Source organism: Balaenoptera acutorostrata, chromosome 1 (genome assembly GCF_949987535.1).
Source record: "Balaenoptera acutorostrata chromosome 1, mBalAcu1.1, whole genome shotgun sequence".
Lineage (NCBI taxonomy): Eukaryota > Metazoa > Chordata > Mammalia > Artiodactyla > Balaenopteridae > Balaenoptera > Balaenoptera acutorostrata.
The window spans coordinates 46,478,170-46,500,549 of record NC_080064.1 but is presented as its reverse complement, the minus strand read 5'-3'; the positions used below and the strand labels follow the sequence as shown (position 1 = coordinate 46,500,549).

Here is a 22,380-nt window from a genome sequence, read left to right as displayed (position 1 = left end):
TCAAGTACATGATTTGCAAATATTTCCTCTCATTCTGTAGGTTGTCTTTCACTTCCTTGATAATGTCTTTTTTTTTTTTAGATTTTTTTTGATGTGGAGCATTTTTAAAGTCTTTATTGAATTTGTTACAATATTGCTTCTGTTTTGGTTTTTTGACCATGAGGCATGTGGGATCTTACTCCCCGACCCGGGATGGAACCCGCACCCCCTGTATTGGAAGGCAAAGTCTTAACCACTAGACCGCCAGGGCAGTCCCGATAATGTCTTTTGATTCACAAAAGTTTTTGGTTTTGATGAAGTCCAGTTGATCTATTTTTTCTTTTGTCACTCGTGCTTTTAGTGTCGTATCTAAGAATCCATTGCTAAATCCAAAGTCATGAAGATTTCTTCCTGTGTTATCTTCTAAAAGCTTTATGGTTTTAGCTTTTATATTTAGGTTCTTGATCCATTTTAAGTTAAGTTTTGTGTATTGTGTGAGGTGGGGGTCCAACTCCATTCTTTTGAATCACAGCAAGGTGCAAGTTGTCACAGCAAGGCTGCGTGTTTCTGAAAACAGCAAGAAGGCCCTTGAGCTAGACCCATGGTGGAGAATACGGTCAAACAGCAGCTGTAGCCTAGATCATGTGGATCCTTGTAGGTCAGGGGAGGACTTCATATTTTACCTTGTGTGGTAAGGAAGCCAGTGGAGGGCTTTGTGCAGAAAAGTGACATGACCTGATGTTTGTTTTAAAAGGATAATTTTGACAGCTAGGTGGAGAGTGGATGGGGTGGAGGTGGCAAGAGTGGGAGAGCGGAAGAAAGAAGATTCTGCCGTCCAGGGTGGTAGCGGTGGAGGAGGAAAGGGGTCTCAGATCTGAGAGGTGCTGTGAAGGTTGAATCAACCAACAGGATTTCCCACAGATTGCCCTTGGGTGTGATTCCAAGGTTAGGGACCCAAGCAACCGGGTGACCCGAGGTGCCATTGACTGCTATGGACAACATGGGGGAGGGGTCTGGGAAGGAAAATCAGAAGTTTGGTTTGGGACATGTCAGCGTGAGATGCTTTTCAGACATCCAGGTGGGACGTTGAGTGGGCAGCTGGCACATATGTCAGATCTTCAGGGCAGAGGGCGAAGAAATCCATATCACTATGGGTGTCATCAGCAGAGAAATGTTAATTAACACCGTGGGACTAGATGAGTGAGGGAGGTTAGAGAAGAGAAGTCCCAGAGCCAAGCCCTGCAAGTTGAGGGAGGAGGAACCAGCCAGGAGAGGAGAAGACGCCGTCAGTCAGAGGGGAGGAGGAACCCAGGAGGACTGGCATCCCAGAAGCTACTTGGGGACAGCATGTCAAGAAGGAAGATGAACAGCCGTGTCAAATGCCCCTGAGTGAGATGACGACAAAGCATCGACCCCTGGTCTTAGTTGTGAAAAGGTCACTGATGACCTTGAGCCATGGGGCTGAAAGCCTGACTTGGGTTTGAGAGAAAAGAGAGACAGGGAAGTGGAGGCAGTGAAAATGGAAATCTGAGAAGGCTCAGTATAAGGGAAAGCAGAAGAGTAGGGTGGGAGCCAGAGGGGGATGTAGGATCGAGAGGAAATACTTTGTGTCACTGTTTTATTTTTTATTTTGATTTTTTTTTTTTTGGCCGCGCCGCATGGCAGATGGGATCTTAGTTCCCCAACCAGGGATCAAACCTGTGCCCCCTGCAATGGAAGTGCAGAGTGTTAACCACTGGACCGCCAGGGAAGTCCATGTGTGACTTTCAAGAGGGGAGAGGTTACCGCATGTTGACGTGCTGGCAGTGCAGGGGAGAGGGTGTGCTCGCAGGGTGAACCTTGAGGATGGATGGATCCTGTGCTCAGGTGGAGAGGTTGCCTTTAGGTGAGAGCGTGGAGATTCACCCACTGGACGGGAGGGAGGAAGTGTTAATGGAACAGTTGCTACAAACAGGAGGACCATTTGGTGGTGGGAGGGTGTGGGAGTCCTTCTATTTTCTCAGTGAAATAGGAAGCAAGGATTTTAGCCAAGATGAGGGGGTGGGGGTTGTTGAAGGACTGAGGAGAGAGGAGATGGGAAATTGTCCCTTGGAGAGTGGGAATGAATTAACTGGGGAAATGTCATAGGATTGCTGGGCAACACTGGGCCTCCCAAAGATTCATGACCATGAGTTTACAGTGAGACTAGCCCTGGTGGTTGTGGATTTTCACACATTCAGCTCTGTGGACGGGGTACAGAATAGGGAGAAAGTTAGATTTAACCACAGTTGAGGTTTTGCAGATGAGTATGACAAGTGGGGCGGGGTTGGAAAAGCCAGGACATGATCAGGATGAAATCCGAGCCAGCTGAGCGGGGGGCAGTGAGGATGTGCGGGGCTGAAGGGACTGATATGGTGGCCTGGGTGCCCCTTGGGGTGAAGAATTGACGTCAGAGCACTGGAGGGCATGAGCAGCAGGAAAGAGAGTTAGTGGTGGTCAGAGGGCGAACGCTTGGAATTGAAACTATGGAGATGCCAAATGAAGTATGTTGCCTACCATCCCGTTCTGCAGGAATGAAGTCATTAGGCCTTGCGGTCGCTGACCTTCAACACCCCCTGAAAGGAATTCAGGGCAAAGATCACTAATGAGGCACTCTGTGCTATGGGAAAACTGGCAGATAAAGACAGCCTTCAGATAGGTAGATATTTTGAGGAGAAAATTTTATGAACCCAAATTCTTGGATCTTCCCATACTTAGAAAAGTACCAAAGCCGTTAATAAGACGGCTGTTCCTCATAACTAGCAACAACCTTCGATCGAGACCTGTGCTTGATTTCATGTACACTTCGCCAAAATCACATACATACTGATCTGGCCTTTACCTCTTCGGAACGGTTTCTCAGAGCTGTTTGAGAGCGAGTCTCCCAGGCTATAGTCAGTGAGACACTGAATAAACTCAACTCACAGCTCGGACGTGCTTTTTTTTTTTCCCAAGTCAACAGAGGCAATGAATACAGACAATAGGACAACATCGAGAGGTCAGCAAACTTTCTTAAAGGGCCAAATAGCAAAAGCTTTAGGCTCTGCGGGTCATACGTCCTGTCGCAGCTGCTCAGCCCTGCCCTTGTAGCACAAAAGCAGCCACAGGCAGTGCACAAACAAACGTGCATGACTGTGCTCCAGTGATACTATGTATAAACACAGGCAGGGGGCCAGATTTGGCCACCTGCTGGATCCGCTTGCAGACCGATTCCCACGGGCTATAGTTTGTCATCCCCTGCTCTAGAGTGTGACATGAGAGTCAGGGCAGAGGCCAGGTGGAAGGTAAGATCGCTGGAGGACAGAGAGGAGGCTGGGGCGTGGGAAAGATCATAGAGGTGGATATAAAATCACATCAGTGATAAGATGACTGTTGAAGAAGGTGGCAGTGATCCAGGAACGAGGGAGATGATGGGGGTGGAGATGATGGGCAGGTGGCTGCAAAGTCGCTGAGGGTTTTCAGGGAATGGGAGGGGCAGAGACCTAGAAGCAGTAATGAGGAGCCCACCTCATCTCCGTCTACCCCAGAGGGTCTTGGAGAGAAAATGATACCACCTCGGAGGGCTGCAAGAGCCAGCCAGGTTCCAGCTAAGAGCAAGGAGAGGACACGACGGTCGAGAGAAGAGCTTGAGGATGGAGGGGGTTTGCTGCCGTTTAGACCATGAGAGAGCACAGGGGAGGGGTTTGGCAGATGGGGGGACAGTGGCCAGTGGGGTCAGATTAAAAGACATTGCATCGCTGTAGCCCATCAAGGGTGCTAGTGGGAGGCACCCAAAAGTCCACCATGACTGAGATAAATAGAGATGTCAGGCATGAAGGAATTACACCTGGTGGTCTCCTAGGAGGAGGTGTTGGGTCACTTCTAATCATGGGCTAGGTCTCTCAGGCAGAATGTGATGGGGCAGTGGTAAGGGCTGGAGGAGTGGGCAGCAGAGGCTTCATCAAGGCCCGGGGAGCTCTGGGCTTCCCCCATCCCTGTTAGTCCTCCTTTGAGCAGTGTCCAGGCCCAGAGCGTTTGGTGGAAAGTTTTGCCAAAGGCAGAAGACCCCCGAGTCCCTCTTTATCCCTGCCAAGAGCAGTGTGAAGGATGTGGGAGGTGTGGTTTTGTCAAGAGCAGGGATATTTAAGAGAAAGGAAAGGAAAGAGGGGCCAGCAAAGTACATGAGAGCACATCAGAATGATAACAGCAGCAATTAATATGAATCACTCCTTACATGTTAGTTCTTAGGCCAAACACTTTTCATGCATTCTCTCTCCATCTTCCTAACAACCCTGTGAGGGTAGGTCCTAGTGCTGTTTCCACTTTACAGATGAAGACGCTGGTTTAGGTTATCCAAAGTAACACAACTTAGTAAGGGATAGAGTGTATTGGTTATCTATTGCTGCATAATGAATTAACCCCAAATTGTGAGGATTAAAACAACTGCTCTCTGTTATCTCACAGTTGCGAGGCTCAGGGATTGGAGAGCGATGGTGTGGGTGTTTCTGGCTCAGGGCTGCAGTCAAGGTGTCGGCCAGGCTGGTCTGCTGGTGGCTCTAGTAGGGCTGGAGAATCTGCTTCCTGAAAGGGTCCCTCACATGGCTGTTGACAAGAGGCCTCCGTTCCTTGCCACCTGGGCTGCTCAAGTGTCCTCACAACAGGGCAGCTGGCTTCCCCCAGAGCAGGGGATCCAAGAGAGAGACCAAGGAGGGGTCCTCAGTGCCTTCCATGACCCAGGCTTGTCGCCTCGCCACTCCCGCCATACTCTCTTATTAGAACGGAGTCACCAAGTCTGGCCCACACCCAAGGAGGGGGGAATTAAGCTCCACCTCTTGAAGCAAGGAGTAGCAGAGAACTCCTGGACGGGTTTTAAAACCACAGAGCTAGATTTCAAAATGAGGTTTGTCTTATATTTTTGTGCTGTTAAACACTAGCCTGTACTGCCTGAAGTTAAAGGAAGAATCTGGAAGGATGGGTGTTTTACTACCAAGATGTGCACACAGGAAGTTTGTTCAGGAGAACTCTGGTGATCCTCAGCTGCGAGAGGAAAGGGAAGCAGGGCCGGGCAGAGGGAAAAGCGGAGGTGTGAGGCAGTCACAACAAAGACCTCAGCCAACCCAAGGGAGCTCTGGGGCCGGATGGCCCTCCAGAGCTGTCCCACCTTGAGGCCAGGGGGCTAGGACTTTGCAGCCCCACCCCGTGAAGGGTGACCTTGGAGATATTGCATGTTGGATTCCAGACCACTGCAATAAAGCAAATATCACAATAAAGTGAGTTACACGAATTTTTTGGTTTCCTAGGGCATATATATATATTTTTTTAATTTAATATCTTTATTAGACTATAACTGCTTTACAGTGTTGTCCCAGTGCATATAAAAGTTATGTTTACACTATACTGTAGTCTATTAAGTGGGCACTAGCATTATGTCTTAAAAAAAAAGGGCATACCTTAATTTAAAAATGCTTTATTGCTAAAAAATGCTAACCATTATCTGAGCCGTCAGCAAGTCAGAGTAGTGACATCAGAGATCACTGATCAAAGATCAGAAGTGCAATAAAACGAGGTCTATCTGTACAGTGTCAGGCATCCAGGACAAAGAATGCAGTAGCGCTCTGTGTGCTGACGCCCAGGATATAGTGATAAGCAGGAGGCTAGTAGACGCTGCCATTTGTGACTTGTGTTTTTTTTAAGCCCATGGACTTGTCTGTGCATCGAATGTCTCTAGAAGGGTACACAAATAATTCCTAAGAATGGTTGCCTTTGTGGAGGGGAAAGAGATTGGGATGGAGGAGGAATGATGAGTGGTCAGGGCTGTGAGGGAAACGGGGTCAGGGCTTAGGCTTTGAGGGGGATTTCTGCTATGGGCCTGTGTGGCTTTTCCAGGGACAACCAAGGGAACAATAAAAGCCACGCTATTTCCTGAGCTCCTGTTGTGAGCCAGGAACTGGTGTAGGAGCCAGAATCTAACAGAGAAGAGAGCAGACAGGCCCCTCCCTCCCTCATGGGAGTGGGCTGGTGATCAGAGGTGATGATTCCAGGGGAGGGGAGGGGGGGGGGAGGGGAGGGGAGGGGAGGGGAGGGGGGAGGGGAGGGGAGGGGAGGAGAGGAGGAGTCATGCAGCCTCTGAAGCTTAGCATGGGGGCTTCTTTGGGCAGCCACCACTGACCCTAGTCTGATGTGGACCCTTTTATGAGCTGCCTCTGCATCTCTCTGTTGCAGCTCTTCACGCCTGAGGTCAGGGACCACGTCTCAATGATCTGGGTATCCCCAGCACCCAGCACAGAAGCTGGCACCTGAGCACATAGGCGCCTCATAATTGTCTAACGAATGAAGGAATGTCCTTGGCTTCGAGGACCCAGGAGCTATGAGGATGGGGTATCAGGTGCACGCTGGCAGCCCTCAGGAAGACAGCAGACTGGGAGCAGGGAGGACGATCGTGAATGGGGGGCTCCTCCCTTGTGGAGGTTTGAGGCGTGAAAGAGGAAGGACAGCCCTGCTCGGGGGGTTTCCCAAGAGGCCAGCTTGGGGGAGGCAGGCGGGGTGGCGCTGTGCAGGGCCACAGGAACAAGAGAAAGTGGCTAGCTCTGCCTAGGATTGAAGGTAGCTGTCAAGCTTGGCCTTGACAGGTGAGCAAGAATTTGCTGTTGTGTGTATGGAGGGATGGGGAGCAGTGACATTTTAATAGGGGCGTCAGAGAAGGCCTCTCAGGAGATGCTGTAGACCGAAGGGCTCATCGTTGAACCTGAGCCAGACCTTCCCCACCTCAGTGGGAGCCGTCTCTGGCGGTGTGACCTTAGGGAAGTTGCTTAAGCTCTCTGAGTATCCATCCCTCTTGCCATTGAACAGCATTCTCAAACATTTATGGAATGCCTGCTCTGTGCCAGCCACACTGACCTCAGCAACTAGAACAGCAGTGATAGCTTCGTTGTTATTTTGCTTCAGGCAATGGGCTGAGTGCCTTTGGTATCTTACCATTCATTCTCACAAGCCCCATTTTGCAGATCAGGAAACCTAGCTCAGGGAGGTTAAGTCCCCAGCCCAAGATCATCATCATAGCTGGTAAATGCTGGAGCTGGGAATCAAACCCAGATCCAGCTGAGTAAATCCTGGGTACCACCACACCCCCCCCAGATAGGAGTGGACCCGTCACATTTCTGTCCAGCACCAGAGGAGGACCCGGCCCCTGGCACGTGGGGACACTGGGCCCTGCTGAGTTCCTTCTCTCCATCCCCAACCCTTGTCTTTCAGGACATCATCCCCTTTGGCAACAACCCCATCTTCCGCTACCTCTTTGGTTGGATGGTGCCTCCCAAGATCTCCCTCCTGAAGCTGACCCAGGGCGAGACGCTGCGCAAGCTGTACGAGCAGCACCACGTGGTGCAGGACATGCTGGTGCCCATGAAGTGCCTGCCGCGGGCCCTGCACACCTTCCACAGCGACATCCACGTGAGCCGGGCCGGGAGCTCAGCGGGGACGCAGGGGTGAGGGTGGCGTGTGAGCAGCAGAGAGAGGGGAGCACCACAGAGCCTGCCACCCGGGGGAAGAAAAGCACCAACACGCCCCCCCTGGCCCCCCAGGTCTACCCCATCTGGCTGTGCCCATTCATCCTGCCCAGCCAGCCGGGCCTGGTGCACCCCAAGGGAGACGAGGCCGAGCTCTACGTCGACATTGGTGCCTACGGGGAGCCGCGCGTGAAGCACTTTGAGGCCCGGTCCTGCATGAGGCAGTTGGAGAAGTTCGTCCGAAGTGTGCACGGGTGAGCGAGTGCCCAGAGTGTGGCCATCAGCCACAGAGCGCTGCCCTGGGGGGGGGGGGGCGCGTGGAAGGCCAAGGCGCCAGCTCCACAGCCAGACCCTCGGGCGCTGAGTGACCCCTCGGATTCGGGAAGGGAGTTGGGAGATTCTAAGGAGGTGGAATTGCAGGCGTTCTCGCCCTTCCCCTTGCTGCATCCCCTCCTCCTCCAGTGAGCACACCAGCAGTCCCCTGGCTGCTTGAGCCAGGGGTCGCCCCACTACCTACCCCAGCGCAGGCCACGGGGGTGCTTTAGACGTGTCCAGGGGCTCGCACTCCAGGTTGGAGGCCAAAGCTGAGGAGGGGGGTACTCAGGACCATGAAAGTCACACAGAGGCCTGGACAGAGCATTGCTCAGAAATGTCCTGGAACAAACCGTGGACATGCAGAATCCACGTGGAGAATCTCAAAATAATTATGCTGACGGAAAGAAGCCAGGAAAAAAGAGTACTGTATGATTCTATTCATATATATATATTTTATTTATATAAAATTATAGAAAATGCAGATGAACCCATGGTGACAGAAGGCAGGTCTGCCTGGGATTGTGGAGGGTGATGGACAGACAACACAGGGGAATTCGAGGCATGAAGAAAGTTTGGGGGTGATGGATATGGCCGTTATCTGGACTGAGGTGACAGTTTCAAGGTTATAGACATATATCAAACTTATCAAGCAGTACATTTCTTTTTTTTTTAATTTATTAAAAAAAATTTTTTTGCTTGTTTTATTTATTTATGTTATTGAAGTATAGTTGATGTACAATATTATATGTTACAGGTGTACAATTTAGTGATTCACCATTTTTAAAGGTCATACTCTATTTATAGTTATTATAAAATATTGGCTATATTCCCTGTGTTGTACCATATATCCTTGTAGCTTCAAGTTGTACACTTTCATTATGTGCAGTTTATTGAACGTCAAAAAAGAGAGAGAAAGCAGCCTGGCGACCACATCAGGGAGACGGGCATGCAGTGCACTGCATTCTACTCCTGACTCTGCCTCCACTGCCACTTAAAGCCCTGAGCCCAGATTCCCCGTCTGTAAAATGGGGATAAAAATTCCTGCACCAGCCTCAACCACTAGCTCATTAGGGGGATTAAACAAGAGAAAGCCTCCAAAAGCACGTCCTGCCCTGCAGAGCAGGCGGTGCGTTAGGGGCGCATTAGGGATGGTTGGGGTTCTTTGTGTCCCTTTCCCCTTCCCGCCCCTCTTACCCCCATCCGCAAGTCCTCACCCTTGTGTCTGCGCTGCAGGTTCCAGATGCTGTATGCCGACTGCTACATGGACCGGGAGGAGTTCTGGGAGATGTTTGACGGCTCCCTGTACCATAGGCTGCGGAAACAGCTCGGCTGCCAGGACGCCTTCCCTGAGGTCTATGACAAGATCTGCAAGGCTGCCAGGCACTGAGCCGGAGCCCACCCGGAAGGAGGCGGACGCGAGGGCGGACCCTGTCCCCAGGGCCAGAAGGCATCTTCCCTTCACTCAAGCTTGGCTGCTCTGCCAGATCCACACTTTCAGAAAGAAACCCCTCCAGAAACCCCACCCAGATGGCCCCGACAGCTTGCTCCCAGATTTCAGGGGCAGCCAAGTAGAGTGGAAAGGACATGAGATTTGGAGTCAGACAAACCCGAGTCTAGTTCCCAGTTCTGCCACTCATTTAGCTGTGTGACTCTGAGTGAGTCACTCAGCCACTCTGAGCCCTGCTCCTCATCTGTTGAAAGCGGGTAATGCTATCTGCCTGCTGTTGTCATCTAAGTCAAGCGCCTGTCGCAGCAGAGGTGCTGGAGAAGTGGCAGCTGCTGTCAGCACGGCTTCCCACTCAGCATCACGTCGGACTAAAGTGCTTTGGATTCAGTGGTGGAGTCTGGGAAGGCTCCATGTTAGGTCACCTGGGCTCGGGTTTGGCTGAAGGGGGTGTCCTCGAGTTGCCCTGCCGTCGCTTGTCAGCTGCAAGACCTCCTCGCGAAGGGAAGGAAGGAAGGTTCCTCTCCATCCCTGGGGTCTTGGGAGGGCAACAGATGGGGCGGGCGGGTGGGCCCAAGATGTGCTGTGCCAAAGCCAGGTCTGATTCCAAAGTTCTCCCTGCCGTGCTCGGTGGCGCCTTGCCCCTTCCTCCTTCACGCTCAGGCTTGCAGGCCCACTGCAGCCGTTGCCCAAGTCCGCTCAGAGGGGACTGTGTCCTTGGAGAAGACACTTCAGGGTTGAATCCTGGCCGGGCCCAGGCCTGGGACACCTGCCCAGGCTGGGTGAGTGGTTTCTGCTCTGAATTGAATCCAGAGGATCTGGGCTCGTTCTTGGCTCTCCACCCTCCATGGCTCTTGTTCCCAGAACCCGCTTTGTCATGGTGGGGCTGTGTCCTCTGCTCTGCAGTAGGGGTGGGAGTTGGGGGGTGGGACCACGCCCAGCAGGACAATGGAGCAGCCGTCCCTCGGTTTCGTGGGGTTCCTCACTGCGGGGCTGAAAGAAAACAGCATCAACTTGATTTCTCCAACGACTCATCCCCCCCTTTTTTTCTTTCTCCCCCCGCCTCCAACTGTAGTTAATTTTAGTGCCTTACAAATCCTAAGCTCAGAGAAAAGTTAGCTCCATTTCCGTTCCAGAGGGAAGGAAACCTTCCCAGGTCCCTGCCCACCTAGTAAAGCTTGGTTGTTCATGCAGCTCCGTCTTAAGAACTGCCCAGCCTCAGCTGAAAACCCAGAATCTGAGAGGGAATTGTGTAAGGGAAGCTGGAATTGAGTGAACTGTGCCAGGCAGTGACATTTTGGGGGAGAGAGAGAGAGAGCACTGCACCAGGAGCCAGGAGGCCTGGGTTTGTCCTTGCTGTATTCTTCACGAGCTCTGCACCCGTGGGCAAGTCATTTGTCCCTCTGAGCTGTAGTTTCCTCATCTGTCACATCAGCACACACAAGACCACCTGAGGCCCTTCTGCTTTAGAAGTGCAGAGCTGTCTTAAACACCATGACTGCAAACCCCATGAAAAGCCTCTTGTGTGGATAGTCAGAGGAAAAAACAAATGATCTAAGTGGACGCCTGGGGGTTGTCTGCCATTTAAGGTCCTTCCTTCAGCCCAAGGCCAGCTCTCATCTTTTCAGAAAGGCGCATCCGTGGCCTGCAAGGAAGTGTCAGTCTTGTCACCACAGGTTGCCAGAATCCTCCCAGAGCCATGCTTTGGCTGCCGAGGCTCACTCATCCTGCCCTGGGCTTGGCACGCTGTAGTCTCTTGGCGTGGTCCTGGGAGTTCTGGGCGCATTCAGGGCACTCAGAAGGCAGAGGAACCACTCTTCCCCATTTGGCCTCTGGAGGGGGCATAAGAAAAAAAATAAGAAACCTCATTTTTTCGCTTGTATGCAAAGCACGTGAATACTGGCATTAGCTCTCCTAGTGGGCCCGTGGGCTTCCCGCTCGGCGCTAAACTGATGATCCTACTTGCTGTAGAGGAATGGTGAGCCTGAGCTAGATTAGCCCAACAGATAAGGCCCCGTCCTTTCACCAGTGGGGCCTCCGTCCCTGGGCCCCTGGGAGTGTGGCCAGAGATGCCAGCAGCTTCTGTTATCCTCAGTCCTACAAACCAAAATCCTGCCCTTCACAGACCTCACTCGGAACCCGGGGCTCGGAAGGGAGGGTCTGGGGATCACACCAGCCTCAGGTTAGTGTTTTGTTTCAGTGATCTCTTGCCTAGAAAGGGGCAGTCTTCCAAGCATGTTGAGCTGAGTGACCAGCTCTTTCTTGTAGCCAGTCTTGTCACCACCCATCAGGTGGTGGTTTCAGGTGGAATCAAACTTGGCATATGGCGGGGGTGGGGCAGCGTGTGTGGAAAGTATAAGAAGAGGCCTCTCCCTTCCGGAACGCTGAGTTTCTCTGCATGAAGGTTTTCTGTAAAATCCAGATTCTAGCCAGTTTCTTTGGCTGGAAGGACGCATAATCTAGCTGTTACTGAAAGGGAAGTGGTGGGGATGGGGGTGGCAGTGAATGCTGTGTGATTTTTAGTTTTTTCCTTAATCATGGGGACCATGGAAAAAGGCATGGGTTCCCCTACCCCCACCCCCAGCAGGCTCTTGCAGCTGCAGGCGCTGTGCCTACTGTCTGAACACTTCATGTCCCTATGGCTGTGTGGCCACTGCTTCTGTAAGAATAAAAGTGTGATCTGGAAAGTAGCCTTTGTCGTTTCTTGCTCTGGGGACCACGACATGGAGGCACTCCTGGCTCAAGTGCAGGCTCCAGTTGCCCTCTGAACCCGCGAGGGCTGGAAGATGGCGTGGGGGAATGGACAGGTGTGTTAGGGCAGAAGGACCAGGGTGATTTTCTTAACTTTTTGAATTTCCGTCGTCGTCACAATGATCTGGCGTAGATGTTGATAATATTCCCCTATCTGCAGGGTGGAGAACAGACTACAAGGAGAAACTTGGAAGCTAGGAGACCAGTGAGAAGAGTTCAGGTGAGGTGGGGCTCAGATCGAGGTGGGGCTGTGCTTTTTAAGGCACCAGACATGACTGTCGGAAGCTCTGGGCCGCAGTCCTGGCTTTGTCACTTGGATGACCTAACTAATTTTGGCAAATCAGTTAATCCTATTGAGACTCTTTCCTCATGTACACACTGGTAGAGACCACTAACTGTCCACTAAAACCCATTCCTCCCTTTGAGCACACCACTGGACTACATTTCCCAGCCTCCCTCGCCGTCAGATGTGCCCTTGTGTTAGAGTCGCTCCAGGAGAATGTGAGCAGAAGTGGTAAAGCCCCGTGTGAGGTTCTCCTGGCTCTTCTGTTATTTGGACGCAGATGACAGCCAGGCCATAGGTGGCAGCAGAGTCACAAGGGGAAGGAGCTAGATCCCTGAATCACTGTATGGAGAACTGCCCACCAACCTGAACTTTGGCCTGGTCTGGGAACAAGAAATAAATAAACTTTTACTGTAGTTGAGTCGCTGCATATTCAGGACTATTTGTTAGAGCAATTTAGCTCACCCTAATTGTTACAGGTCATCAGGCTTGAATGAACAGACACAAGGGTTGAGTTTAGTGCAATAAAGTTTTATGCAAATGCATAGATATACATGATGGACATTTTCCTAAAATATATGTGATGTCAGGGTCCCATCCTAAAGTTGTTTGAGAGGAACCCCTTAGGAAATTCATTTTCCAAGTGTTCAGTTTCACAAATCAGGATTTGTAAATTCTCCTTAAAGGAGGAGAAATCTTTAATGTCCTTAAAACAGATTTTGTAGTTGAAACCTGAAATAGCACCTTACATTTGAATAGCATGCAACATACAATATCTTTTTTAATCCTCACAGTCCTGTAACAAAAGCAGGTCAGTTTTTTAATCCCCATTTTACAGATGAGGAAAGTGAAGCTCAGGAAGGGTCAAGTGATTTGCCTAGAGGCCACATTGAGGCCATTAACGAGTTAAACAAGGATGCAGACTCATTAGTCTTAAAACATCAAAATGCTTCAAGAGCCTCACCCTGAGCTAGTTGAGACCGTAGCTCCAGGTCTAGAAACAGTGAAATGAGACCCTTGGCTGAGCCCCACACGAAGTGGGGAGTCAGGAATCTCTTCATGAACTCAGCTCAGAAAGGAAGCCACTAGGGATCAGCAGAGGGTTCTGCTTTGACCCAAAGCATTTCCTTCTGCAAGGGAACCGTCTTGCCCCACCAGACCCTGTGGGCACTGTGGGCAGTGTCCAGACACCAACATTCATGCCAGAGTTGCAACAGTTGGTTCGCCAAACTTGGCTTATATAAGAAAAATCACACACGCATGCACACACACACACGTACACACACTACACAAGTTAAATGTAGCTGTGTTTCAAAAATATGTTTTCTAGGGCTTTCCTGGTGGCGCAGTGGTTGAGAAGCTGCCCGCCAATGCAGGGGACACGGGTTCGAGCCGTGGTCTGGGAAGATCCCACATGCCGCGGAGCAACTGAGCCCGTGCGCCACAACTACTGAGCCTGCGCGTCTGGAGCCTGTGCTCTGCAACAAGAGAGGCCGCGATAGTGAGAGGCCCGCGCACCGTGATGAAGAGTGGCCCCTGCTTGCCGCAACTAGAGAAAGCCCTCGCACAGAAACGAAGACCCAACATGGCCAAAAATAAATTAATTAATTTAAAAAAAAAATTTAAAAAAATATGTTTTCTAGCTATGTCCTGGTGTTAAGATGGCCTACAGGTCTCATCCTGTAGGACCGCTGTCGTCATTGCAGGTTGTGAAAGATTGGGAGGCTTTGTTGGGGTCTAGGAGGTGGTATTTTGATGCTATGGACTGAGTGTTTGTGACCTCCTGAAATTCATATGTTGACAGTGTCATGGAATTGGGAGGTGGGCCTTTTGGGAGGTAATTAGGCCATGAGGGTGGAACCCTCATGATAGGAGTGGTGTCCTAAGAAGAGAAATGAAACAGCTAGCCCTCTCTGTGAGGATACAAGATGCCCATCTGCAGACCAGGAAGAGGACTCTCATCAGATCTTCCAGCACCTTGATCCTGGACTTCCCAGCCTCCAGAACCATGCAAAATAAATTGTTGTATAAGCCACGCAATCTGTGGTAATTTATTATAGCAGCCTGAACTGCTGATGACAGATGGTTTGAAGATAGTTGAGCCAAGGAACCCAGAAATAGCTGAATCCTGCTCTGCCCATCATACTCCTCCCCATGGGTTTCCCTAGGGGGCAGATCCAAGGGAATAATAAAGAAAAAAAAAATGGGCACTGTAAGATAATAAAAATAAATAAATAAATATAGATATAAATGTATATCTATCTATAGATAGAGAGATAGATAGATAGATAGCTGATAGATAGATACTCCTGGTTCCTGACACTGAACTCCTAAGTCTCTTGGAATCTCCTGGGTAATGGGGTGTCTTTTGTTCTAATGAGGTGACTCTGGGTGGGCACCTGGATTGCTCTTGGCTGGGGGCTGGTCACCAGAACGACCAAGCCATGATTTCAGCCCCTGCCACCACCACCCCCATCCTCCAGGGTGGGGAGAGGGGCTGGAAATGGAGTTAATAATTGATCGTGCCTGATTAGGGATGTTCCTGATTTTGTAAGACCATTCTTTCTTCTATATACGAAGGAACCATGAACAGAGCTCACAACCGTCTCCTGCATATAACCTGTAACAGAATTGCAGGGATTGGCAGTAAAAGCAAAGTCAGCAATCTAGGGATCAATGACCACAGCCTGAATCACTCTTGGTTGACCAATTAAACAACAGATAGTTGTGCATTCGTTGTATGCTTGGCACTATGCTAGGCATCCCAGTATTACAACAACAGGTAATCTCTGCCTGAAATTGCTAACTCTCTGTGGGTTTTTTTGTTTTTTTTTTTTAATTTTGTTTTTTTTTTAATTTTTTAAAACATCTTTATTGAAGTATAATTGCTTTACAATGGTGTGTTAGTTTCTGCTTTATAACAAAGTGAATCAGTTATACATATACATATGTTCCCATATCTCTTCCCTCTTGCATCTCCCTCCCTCCCACCCTCCCTATTCCACCCATCTAGGTGGTCACAAAGCACCGAGCTGATCTCCCTGTGCTATGCGGCTGCTTCCCACTAGCTATCTATTTTACATTTGGTAGTGTATATGTGTCCATGCCACTCTCTCACCCTGTTAACTCTCTGTTTTGCCACCTTGACTCATATGAAGGACTTGAGGTATATCAAGCATATTTGCAGCTTAACTGATGAGTAAACAGAGCAGGTAATACTTACCCCCAAATCCTTAAAATAAGAAGAATAAGCAACACTTTATAGGATTTGCTTATAGGGGTCTTCTCCAACCTTCTGGTGGATGCCTACAATTCCTCCATTAGAGTCCCATCTTGTTAATATAAGGGTTAAAATGCAAATAACTTCAGAAAGGAAAACATTAAGTTGTTTTTAATCAATTATGCCTCCTTGTTAATAAAATACTTAGGAGTAAGTTTTTAGGAAGACAGGATGAGGGCAAGAAGGAGTGTAGGAAAGAGGCATTGGCAAGTGGGTAAAAAGTTGAGCTGAATGTTGAGAAAATGAGTGATTCCACAGGGCTGACTCAAATAAGTTATGAACTATTGTTTTGGATGAGCAAAATTAAGGTAGATTGTTACATAAGAATAGAAAAATAGAGAAGCAAGAAAAACTACAATCCTGCAGCCTGTGGAACAAAAACCACATTCACAGAAAGATAGACAAGATGAAAAGGCAGAGGGCTATATACCAGATGAAGGAACAAGAAAAAACCCCAGAAAAACAACTAAATGAAGTGGAGATAGGCAACCTTCCAGAAAAAGAATTCAGAATAATGATAGTGAAGATGATCCAGGACCTCGGAATAAGAATGGAGGCAAAGATTGAGAAGATGCAAGAAATGATTAACAAAGACCTAGAAGAATTAAAGAACAAACAAACAGAGATGACCAATACAATAACTGAAATGAAAACTACACTAGAAGGAATCAATAGCAGAATAACTGAGGCAGAAGAATGGATAAGTGACCTGGAAGACAGAATGGTGGAATTCACTGCCATGGAACAGAATAAAGAAAAAAGAATGAAAAGAAATGAAGACAGCCTAAGAGACCTCTGGGACAACATTAAACGCAACAACATTTGCATTATAGGGGTCCCAGAAGGAGAAGAGAGAGAGAAAGGACCAGAGAAAATATTTGAAGAGATTATAGTCGAAAACTTCCCTAACACGGGAAAGGAAATAGCCACCCAAGTCCAGGAAGCGCAGAGTCCCATACAGGATAAACCCAAGGAGAAACACGCTGAGACACACAGTAATCAAAGTGGCAAAAATTAAAGACAAAGAAAAATTATTGAAAGCAGCAAGGGAAAAACGACAAATAACATACAAGGGAACTCCCATAAGGTTAACAGCTGATTTCTCAGCAGAAACTCTACAAGCCAGAAGGGAGTGGCATGATATACTTAAAGTGATGAAAGGGAAGAACCTACAACCAAGATTACTCTACCCGGCAAGGATCTCATTTAGATTTGATGGAGAAATCAAAAGCTTTACAGACAAGCAAAAGTGAAGAGAATTCAGCACCACCAAACCAGCTCTACAACAAATGCTAAAGGAACTTCTCTAAGTGGGAAACACAAGAGAAGAAAAGGACCTACAAAAACAAACCCAAAACAATTAAGAAAATGGTCATAGGAACATACATATTGATAACTACCTTAAACGTGAATGGATTAAATGCTCCAACCAAAAGACACAGGCTTGCTGAAAGGATACAAAAACAAGACCCATATATATGCCATCTACAAGAGACCCACTTTAGACCTAGGGACACATACAGACTGAAAGTGAAGGGATGGAAAAAGATATTCCATGCAAATGGAAATCAAAAGAAAGCTGGAGTAGCTATACTCATATCAGATAAAATAGACTTTAAATTAAAGAATGTTACAAGAGACAAGGAAGGACACTACATAATGATCAAGGGATCAATCCAAGAAGAAGATATAACAATTATAAATATACATGCACCCAACATAGGAGCACCTCAATACATAAGGCAACTGCTAACAGCTCTAAAAGAGGAAATTGACAGTAACACAATAATAGTGGGGGACTTTAACACCTCACTTACACCAATGGACAGATCATCCAAAATGAAAATAAATAAGGAAACAGAAGCTTTAAATGACACAATAGACCAGATAGATTTAATTGATATTTATAGGACATTCCATCCAAAAACAGCAGATTACACTTTCTTCTCAAGTGCGCATGGAACATTCTCCAGGATAGATCACATCTTGGGTCACAAATCAAGCCTCAGTAAATTTAAGAAAATTGAAATCATATCAAGCATCTTTTCTGACCACAATGCTATGAGATTAGAAATGAATTACTGGGAAAAAAATGTAAAAAACACAAACACAGGGAGGTTAAACAATACGTTACTAAATAACCAAGAGATCACTGAAGAAATCAAATAGGAAATCAAAAAATACCTAGAGACAAATGACAATGAAAACACGACGACCCAAAAGCTATGGGATGCAGCAAAAGCGGTTCTAAGAGGGAAGTTTATAGCTATATAAGTCTACCTAAAGAAACAAGAAAAATCTCAAGTAAACAATCTAACCTTACACCTAAAGAAACTAGAGAAAGAAGAACAAGCAAAACCCAAAGTTAGCAGAAGGAAAGAAATCATAAAGATCAGAGCAGAAATAAATGAAATAGAAACAAAGAAAACAATAGCAAAGATCAATAAAATTAAAATCTGGTTCTTTGATAAACAAAATTGATAAACCATTAGCCAGACTCATCAAGAAAAAGAGGGAGAGGACTCAAATCAATAAAATTAGAAAGAAAAAAGGAGAAGTTATGACAGACACCACAGAAATACAAAGCATCCTAAGAGACTACTACAAGCAACTCTATGCCAATAAAATGGACAACCTGGAAGAAATGGACAAATTCTTAGAAAGGTATAACCTTCCAAGACTGAACCAGGAAGAAATAGAAAATATGAACAGACCAATCACAAGTAATGAAATTGAACCTGTGATTAAAAATCTTCCAACAAACAAAAATCCAGGACCAGATGGCTTCACAGATGAATTCTATCAAACATTTAGAGAAGAGCTAACACCCATCCTTCTCAAACTCTTCCAAAAAATTTCAGAGGAAGGAACACTCCCAAACTCATTCTATGAGGCCACCATCACCCTGATTCCAAAACCAGACAAAGATACTACAAAAAAAGAAAATTACAGACCAATATCACTGATGAACATAGATGCAAAAATCCTCAACAAAATACTAACAAACAGAATCCAACAACACATTAAAAGGATCATACACCATGATCAAGGTGGATTTATCCCAGGGATGCAAGGATTCTTCAATATACGCAAATCAATCAATGTGATACACCATATTAACAAATTGAAGAATGAAAACCATATGATCATCTCAATAGATGCAGAAAAAGCTTTTGACAAAATTCAACATCCATTTATGATAAAAACTCTCCAGAAATTGGGCATAGAGGGAAACTACCTCAACATAATAAAGGCCATATATGACAAACCCACAGCAAACATCGTTCTCAACTGTGAAAAACTGAAAGCATTTCCTCTAAGATCAGGAATGAGACAAGGATGTCCACTCTCACCACTATTATTCAGCATAGTCTTGGAAATCCTAGCCATGGCAATCAGAGAAGAAAAAGAAATAAAAGGAATACAAATTGGAAAAGAAGAAGTAAAACTGTCACTGTTTGCAGATGACATGATACTGTACATAGAGAACCCTAAAAATGCCACCAGAAAACTACTAGAGCTAATCAATGAATTTGGTAAAGTTGCAGGATAAAAAATTAATGCACAGAAATCTCTTGCATTCCTATACACTAATGATGAAAACTCTGTAAGAGAAATTATGGAAACACTCCCATTTACCATTGCAACAAAAAGAATAAAATACCTAGGGGTAAACCTACCTAGGCAGACAAAAGACCTGTATGCAGAAAACTATAAGACACTGATGAAAGAAATTAAAGATGATACCAACAGATGGAGAGATATACCATGTTCTTGGATTAGACGAATCAATATTGTGGAAATAACTATACTACCTAAAGCAATCTACAGATTCAATGCAATCCCTATCAAATTACCAATGGCATTTTTTACGGAACTAGAACAAAAAATCTTAAAATTTGTATGGAGACACAAAAGACCCCGAATAGCCAAAGCAGTCTTTTTTTTTTTTTTTTAAATTTATTTATTTTATTTATTATTTATTTTTGGCTGCATTGGGTCTTCGTTGCTGCACGTGGGCTTTCTCCAGCTGTGGCGAGCAGGGGCCACTCTTCACTGCGGTGCGTGAGCTTCTCACTGCAGTGGCTTCTCTCGTTACAGAGCACGGGCCCCAGGCGAGCGGGCTTCAGTAGTTGCGGCACGCAGGCTCAGCAGTTGTGGCTCACGGGCTCCAGAGCGCAGGCTCAGCAGCTGTGGCGCACGGGCTTAGTTGCTCCACGGCATGTGGGATCCTCCCGGACCAGGGTTCGAACCCGTGTCCCCTGCATTGGCAGGTGGATTCCCAACCACTGCACCACCAGGGAAGCCCGCCAAAGCAGTCTTGAGGGAAAAAAATGGAGCTGGAGGAATCAGACTCCCTGACTTCAGACTATACTACAAAGCTACAGTAATCAAGACAATATGGTACTGGTACAAAAGCAGAAACATAGATCAATGGAACAAGATAGAAAGCCCAGAGATAAACCCACGCACCTATAGTCAACTAATCTATGACAAAGGAGGCAAAGATATACAATGGAGAAGAGACAGTCTCTTAAATAAATGGTGCTGGGAAAACTGGACAGCTACATGTAAAAGAATGAAATTAGAACACTCCCTAACAGCATACACAAAAATAAACTCAAAATGGATCAAAGACCTAAATGTAAGACCGGACACTATAAAACTCTTAGAGGAAAACATAGGAAGAACACTCTTTGACATAAATCACAGCAAGATCTTTTTTGATCCACCTCCTACAGTAATGGAAATAAAAACAAAAATAAACAAATGGGACCTAACGAAACTTAAAAGCTTTTGCACAGCAAAGGAAACCATAAATAAGACGAAAAGACAACCCTCAGAATGGGAGAAAATATCTGCAAATGAATCAACAGACAAAAGATTAATCTCCAAAATATATAAACAGCACATGCAGCTCAATATTAAAAAAACAAACAACCCAATCCAAAAATGGGCAGAAGACCTAAATAGACATTTCTCCAAAGAAGACATACAGATGGCCAAGAAGCACATGAAAAGATGCTCAACATCACCATTTATTAGAGAAATGCAAATCAAAACTACAATGAGGTATCACCTCACACCAGTTAGAATGGGCATCATCAGAAAATCTACAAACAACAAATGCTGGAGAGGGTTTGGAGAAAAGGGAACCCTCCTGCTCTGCTGGTGGGAATGTAAATTGATACAGCCACTATGGAGAACAGTATGGAGGTTCCTTAAAAAACTAAAAATAGAATTACCATATAATCCAGCAATCCCACTACTGGGCATATACCCAGAGAAAACCATAATTCAAAGAGACACATGCACCCCAATGTTCATTTCAGCTCTATTTACAATAGCCAGGTCATGGAAGCAAGCTAAATGTGCATCGACAGACGAATGGATAAAGAAGTTGTGGTACATATATACAATGGAATATTACTCAGCCATAAAAAGGAATGAAATTGAGTCATTTGTTGAGACGTGGGTGGATCTAGAGACTGTCATACAGAGTGAAGTAAGTCAGAAAGAGAAAAACAAATATCGTATATTAACGCATGCATGTGGAACCTAGAAAAATGGTACAGATAAACCGGTTTGCAGGGCAGAAGTTGAGACACAGATGTAGAGAACAAACGTATGGACACCAAGGGGGATAACCCCGGGAGGGTGGGGATGGTGGTGTGCTGAATTGGGTTATTTGGATTGACATGTATACACTGATGTGTATAAAATTGTTGACTAATAAGAACTTGCTGTATAAAAAAAGTAATAATAAAAAAATTACTAGGATTTTGATTGGTATTGAATCTATAGATGAATTTGAGGGAACTGACATCTCAAAAACATTGAGTCTTTTGATCCATGATTGTGGTATATCTCTCCCTTTATTTAGGTCTTCTTTAATTTCTCTCAGCAGAGAGAAATTTTATAGTTTTCACTGTACAAATCTTATACCTCTTTTGTCAAATTTATACCTAAGTATTTGATAGTTTTGATGCTATTATATATGGCATTTTCAATTTTCAATTTTTGGTTGTTTATTGCTAGTGTATAGCAATAGTTGATTTGGGTATATTGATCTTATTTCCTGAAACCTTGCAGACTTATTAGACCTACTTGCACCTAGTTTGGCTTATCAGCCTTTTTGAGGATTCAGTAGTATTATTTTTTCAATAGACAACATGCCAGTGAATAAAGTCAGTTTTACTTCTCCCAAAACAGTCATTTTGACATGAGTGAAGAAGTAACTTCTGTAAGGCACTCATGCTCTTAAGATTGTTTGAAGTATTTTTTATCATTATGTGAGTTTTGTGGCTGAGGCTGTGAGTCTGTCTCCTCTTTTCTAAAGACAACACACTCCTGCCATCCCACCCAATCTCTCACTGTCCAAAAACAGTGAGGGCAGAAGCTCAGGACATTGTGACCAACCTGCACAGACCCACCTCTGGGCTAGACTGGCGTGCCCACGAGGTCTGACTTTGGGAGTGGAACTGTTTGTTCCCAATGGCTGCATGATTGCTGGAGGTCAGCAGCCTCCTCATGGCATTTGGCCATGCTGAGCTTCCAGGAGCATCCTGGGATGGAGATGGAGTATTCCCAGAGAGGGCCTACAGCCACCTTAGGATATATGCTCCACTCTCCCAAATTTCTTTGGGTTTTACTGATCAGGGATCCAAGGACTTTGGCTTTAGAATAAAAGGGGTTCCAAGAGTGTCAACCACATTCCACCCCTTTAGTCCATCTGGTGTCTGGCTCCCATGTTCATGTCACTAGCCGATTCTCAGGATAATTGATCTCTCGTATCAAAAGATATCTGGCCCAGCAGACATCATGA

General features: G+C 46.5%; 1 protein-coding gene across 1 annotated transcript in view; it reads left to right on the top strand.

The window, feature by feature from the left end:
• The window catches only part of DHCR24 (24-dehydrocholesterol reductase), a 34,858-nt gene extending 22,931 nt beyond the window's left edge, over positions 1-11,927 (top strand). The window contains exons 7-9 of the mRNA XM_007164392.2: positions 7,228-7,425; positions 7,557-7,735; positions 9,030-11,927. Coding sequence (XP_007164454.1) covers positions 7,228-7,425; positions 7,557-7,735; positions 9,030-9,183 — 531 coding nt within the window. The 3' untranslated portion in view covers positions 9,184-11,927. The remainder of the gene's footprint in view (positions 1-7,227; positions 7,426-7,556; positions 7,736-9,029) is intronic.
• Positions 11,928-22,380: the final 10,453 nt, after the last annotated feature.